General features: G+C 44.6%; 1 protein-coding gene across 1 annotated transcript in view; it reads right to left on the minus strand.

Annotated features, from left to right (window-relative positions):
• The window catches only part of ACO1 (aconitase 1), a 31,501-nt gene extending 27,018 nt beyond the window's left edge, over window positions 1–4,483 (minus strand). The window contains exons 1-2 of the mRNA XM_078884562.1: window positions 4,429–4,483; window positions 574–666 (exon numbers count right to left, since the gene is read on the minus strand). Coding sequence (XP_078740688.1) covers window positions 574–666; window positions 4,429–4,444 — 109 coding nt within the window. The 5' untranslated portion in view covers window positions 4,445–4,483. The remainder of the gene's footprint in view (window positions 1–573; window positions 667–4,428) is intronic.
• Between the last annotated feature and the right edge of the window lie 1,517 nt (window positions 4,484–6,000).

Consider the following 6,000-nt stretch of genomic DNA (forward strand, 5'->3'; position numbering starts at 1 on the left):
TGGCGTGGTACCAGAGCCAGAGCCAGTGCTGGTCTGGACTCTGGGTACCGGGCCCGACTGACCAGTGTCGGGCCAAGATAGCCTCCCCTAGCCCATTAGAGGAGGACTCAGAGGCAGGCTAGGGTTAGCCTAGAGGTGTGTCCTCAGATAGACGGGTGAGGGGGCCGATACCCCCTCAGTGTGTATGTCACAACGTATGGTGTTAAATAAACAAGTGTGCCTCCAACTCCGGTGTGAACGAGTCATAAGCGTTACTACACATACACTATTTCTCCATGGATTGGAGTGGCTGATGAAGCAAGACTGTTTGATGGATTTAGTTTCCATTTGTTGGGCACACTTGTAAATGTACACACCTAATAGCAAGTTTCCTCAGAATTGTGGTAGCTGTTTTCCCAACAGCCTCATTAAGGTAATGGCAGATTCACTCCCAATAACATTATTAAAAATTTCTTAACTGCTTTTGAGATATATATACCACAGATACATTTATATGGTACCAATAGAAAACTATTTTCATAAAATCAGAGATTTTGTTCAGCGTGTCTAAACCAGGTGGTGATGTATACGCACCGTATCGGGGATCTTGTAATTTTACAAGGTTAAAAAACTTCCCTTCGGGTTTTTTAGAGTCAAGCGCCTGAAGAATGTGTGCAAAATGATTTTCTGAAACAAAAAAATATGACGTGTTACAACAGAAACATTTAATTCATTTTTGCATTGCATCTGGCTATCCTAGATTTAAACGTTCATGTACAAATTCAATGTGTTTTTATAACTAAGCTGTAAAATGGGAATTAGCCAGTATGAAATGCAATATCGTATAAACATAAAAAAACAGACACAAGTACATTTATGTCACAAACGCAGTCCAGATGCACCACAATTTCTGTAGCTGAAAAACAATTCACATGTCCAGTTCACAAGCCAGCTGCTGATTGCTTAACCCCCAAAAGTCGAAGCTAATTATGTAGTTGAATGTTACACCAGTTCAAGGTCATTATACATGCACACGCAAGTCAAACTAACTTGAAAATAATTGAAACACTACATATAGTGCATATATGATCAATGCCACATCAACTTGCAACACAGCAACATGTGATACATGGTCATGTGATAAATGTTGTATGTGCTATGTTTCACTCTTCCATGCAAACTTCCTATTTCGTTGTTTTACAATAATCGCATTACTGCATTTCATAAAGTCACGAGACCACCACGAGAGCGCTAATTATTTTATGGAAGCATTTATAAAAATATCATCCCTCAAGGTCATTCCAAAACATAATCCAGCACTACAACACCTTATGAAATACACTTTAATTAAAACACTTTTATATTTATTTTGTTTAAAAGCGACATTTAGGATGATCTAGTCATTTTTGTATGTTAGTATCATACACTCATATTGAAACTTTAAGCAACAAATGGCAGTGGGCTTTACCTGTTTTCTATCCACTTTAGCATCTCACTCCACAAAACGCAAATTACTTTGTTCACTGATGTAGTATATACTGGAATAGATTTTTAAGCGTTTAGGATGAGACTAAGGACTTTTAGAACTCTAGACTTGCCATGTCTTACGAGTGAAAACATTCAACTTCTCAGCCGTATTTTGTTGCTGAGCAATTTATTTTTAAAAACAATATTTTTTGGAACGTTTCAGTTATAAGCACGAACTCAATTGAACTTTTGCCAAATTGCAGCTAAGTTCTAGCCTTTCTAGCATGTGATATACATCAGTCACACACTCATTCTAGGTTTTAAAAGGTTTTGCTGCCTGGAATTTTTTCTGCCTGGCTGACGCATAAGTGCGCATGCACGGTAATGATGTCACCGCGCACATCTGCGTGATGACGTCACCCTCATCCTACAGCATTGAATAAGTGCGTGCGAACATCATGCCTCCCCCCCCACCAACCTGACCATGGATCCCGCGCATATGCCATCATAATGTATATTTAACAAAAGCTTTTTTCTGGCTGGCTGGAGGGATGGGTGGAGATAACTTAAGAACGTGTGGGCTGCTAGTTCGATATGGAAAAAATATAGCAAGTTATGACACCACATACACATTCGATTCACAACAAGACACCATAAAGTACACGACATAATGTTCCCGATAACCCATATGTACATTCTGTCAGGTAATGCACATGTGTGCAGCTTCCATTTAAAATGATCAAATGTAGTTTAACAGATTTGACACACTTTGATTTTAATGTGAAATACTTAGGGTACCAATTTTTTTTTTAAAACACCACGCAATATATGTCAATTTTAATGAAATAAGGCAATTTTGAGATATGACAAAGAGATTACAATAACTTGTAAACTGCATGATAAATGTATGACGGGTCTATTTTAATAATCACTTGTACCATCATAGTGCAGTATAAAAACATTAAATACAATCTGATAAAGTGACAAACTAAGGCACTTGATTTTAAAACCATGCACAGCCTTGCAACTCTGAGATACATATACTGTGTTGCACGCACTGAAAGGGTTTACACACCTCTCAAATGTGCGCTCAACAGAATCAGAAGCATAATTTATCCTGGATATAAATCCGATGAGCTATTAAGCTTTTTTCACATACGTCCAGCAGCAGGGGCGAGTCAGAAAGTTATAACCAACAAACAATACAACACACGATCGGAGTGCAAAGTATAGGAAAGAAAAGCAAATCACTAAAACACAGATACACAAACACTTTTACCACCATCGTAATTCGTACACTCCCTGACAAAATCAAACGAGAGCTAACGTTTGGGCGATGGTCCATCTTCACATAAACATGGGAACACAGGGCTTCTGCCTCTTCCCCCAGTGTTGGACATTGGCAGCAAACATTGGCCACCCCAAATGGGTCCTGAGGGCTACTCGCCCCTCCCAAACTTAAAAATGCTGGGAGTACCTGTCGCTTCACTGCAAAAATCAGTCAGCCATTGCTTTTTACAGCCCTGGGATTGGACTTTAACTCAAACACAAAACGAAACGCAGTACACAACTCCGCATGTGTTTATTCGTCAATATCTGTTAATTGCAGAAATACAACTGTTAATTCTGCTCCCTACTCCACAGAAAGGACACTGCACGCAAAGCTAACCTATTACATTCTTCTTTACTGTTGGTTACGAAAATGGAAAGTTTTGTCAATGTAGTGCACACACTACAATGCAGTAAACTCTTCAGCAGAATGCACTCAGTGCAGCGAATGCTGCAGATACAGAGCTCTCAAATATCACGTAGTCAGTGCGTTTCTCTCACTCATTCCTTCCCACGAGATCGAGTTTGAATGGACAACCACTATGCACCACACACAGCTGGAAGTGTAAGAGAAAATAGGGCCCACACTGTATGGGCAATGCATTATGCTGTGCAATGCTCCCACACGTCCACTGCCCTCCGTCTGCACCAACCCTCTCTCGGGCAGCGTGAAGTATGATCGATTCACTCCTACCACCTGCAAGAGCACGAGGTCATCCAGTGCAGGTGTGGTCGATCCAGCAGTAAATTGACATCAGGGGGTGCACATCGTGTATTGTACTGCAAAATGTCCCCATGGAAGTTGGCATCACTTTTCCCAGCAAAGGCAACTTGCTAATCCGTGTCTCGCGCAGACCCGAGGCAATCTCAGGGCACTCGTGAGCTCTGCTGTGTAGATATAGAAGACTCACCATTGGAACCTCATTTGCCAGTAGCAAAATATGATCATTGGTTTTTTACCCTTTATCTGCCAGATAAAATGGTAAAAAACCAATTATCAATAGAAGACTCGTTAGAGGCGACGGGATAACGCCACTAACGAGAGCCAAGAGGACGCAACGCAATGAGCGAAGCTTACAGGGTTGGGTTGGTGGCAAATCGAAAACTCTAAAACCGTGGCGCATTGTGACGTCACTCCTACACCTAAATCTTCGGCCTCACCTGTGCCAAGGGGACAATCACAGGGAGCGCTACAGCGGCGTGTATGACCCTGGCTTTCAACGCTAGGCTTGTGGTTTTATGTAAACAATTCAAATCTCGCCACAAAAGAGCCAAGCTATCAAATGCAACAACACTGAGTTCTTACGCGCCGTCGGCTCGGAGCGCGTTCGCCCCAAGTTGGCAAGAGGTTCGTGGTTCGAACCCGTGCAGGCCGCCCTAGTTATCATCACTTGCCGTTGTGTTGCGATAGACGCACGGCCACTTGAACGTCGTGCGTTAAAGATCCCCACTGACACTGACGTGTCCATTCGAAGTGACGAGTGGGCCACCGTGTGCCGGCGTAACGCAAAACCCCACGACGCACATCTTGCCCTCAAAGCCGAGACCGCAACACGCCTGGCAAGCCCTACGCCCCCGTGTGTAACAACATCGCGCGCCTGTGCGACACTGGAATCAATCGTTGTCGAGTGATGGGAGCTGCAGGGACGTTACCTGCGGGAGCTGCCATCGCCGCTTGCTGCTCAGCTTCTGCCACAGACGGTGGGGGGGGTTGGGGTCGAGGGGGGGGGTCTAGGGGGTGTGTCTTGGGGGGGGGGGGGTGTCGCGTTGTGCCCAGCCTCGCCATTGGCTGAGCGCCGCTACGCGGAAGCCGCCTTACAGCCAATGGGAGGCGTCGAGACGGCCGTGCGCTCATGGTCACGCGAGGCGCCGCTGGTGGGTGGGAGGGGTCGGGGGGGGTCACGGTGGGGGCTGAAGGGGAGAGGGGTTTGCGGGGGGGGAGTGTGCAGAGAGACCACGTGGCGTGTTGACCCTGGCTCGGGGTGGTGTGTGCACGTGGTTAGTGGTTGTACGTTACTGGACCTGGTGCGGTGGCCTTTAAAGTGCACGTAGCCTGGCACAAGCGCCGCGGTGACGTCACGTGCATTAAGTGGCGAATGGCGGTTGTTGTTGTTGTGTAAACAGCCACACTGGGGCTGCAAAGGGAGTGGTGTTGACCACCTCCCCCCCCTTGTGTGCCCGTGCCGGCCTTCATAAGTGCTATTCGTGAACAGAACTTGCCTCAATCGTCTGTTAAGGCTATACGGGGGATAAGTTGTCCGGTGTGGCTGAGTGTATTGCACCGATACACCGGGTTGGCCAGATTATAAGACGCAATGAAGTACAGTCTAACACATACACTTGTGTGCTTTTAAATGTTTCATGTGCCTCGATGGGGCGCCACGGTGGCGAGATATTCGATACATAGCCTGGTGGTATACCAGGTCATGGGTTCGATCCCGACCATGATGTCTGAAAATTTGGAGTTTGCAGTGTCTCCCCGTGGTCGCGTGGATTTTTCTCCGGGTCCTCCGGGTTTTTCCTCCACATTCACAAACACGCGTTTATAATATTTGGCTGCTGTACATTTTCATATTATAAGCCACTTCGTTGAGCTATTGTTAGTTGCCAGGTCGCTTCTGAAAAGGAGCTCAGTGGTGCCTAACCTGGTAAAATAAATAGTTGTATGAAGCTAATTGCTCCATAACACAATTCAACACATTGGTTAACTAACTGTCCTTAAAGGGGTGGGGGGGATATATAAGAAACCCCTGAATAAGTGAGAGATTTTGGCATATGTATGGTATGAATGCCTATTTCCCGAAACGTCGCCTATTACTGGACTATTCAAAAAGATATATTACAGTACTGTAAATGTTTTTTAAGGACAGCGAAGGTCACAGTGCTACATTCCCTAATGCCATACAACGCGTGTGCTATTTGAATCTGCGTGGACGTTTTTACATTTATCAATTGCACCTTTAATGAATGCGAATTCCAAATAAAGATGACGATCGTCCTAACTTTACAAACAAAAAATATAAACTTCGATTTAAAAACAATACAGTAGAGGGGGGATAATTTCAGTTGATTCGAGTCATTCTGACAAAAAATATTGCATCGTTGGAGTGAGAGAGAAGTGCTGCAGAAAATGACCTTGGGAAATTGTAATGAGTGGCTGGGGTCAACTGCAAAATGATGAGATAAACACGCCACTGGCGTTATGTAAGTGGAAAGTGCAGAATC

Source organism: Lampetra fluviatilis, chromosome 3, assembly GCF_964198595.1.
Source record: "Lampetra fluviatilis chromosome 3, kcLamFluv1.1, whole genome shotgun sequence".
Classification (NCBI taxonomy): Eukaryota; Metazoa; Chordata; class Hyperoartia; order Petromyzontiformes; family Petromyzontidae; genus Lampetra; species Lampetra fluviatilis.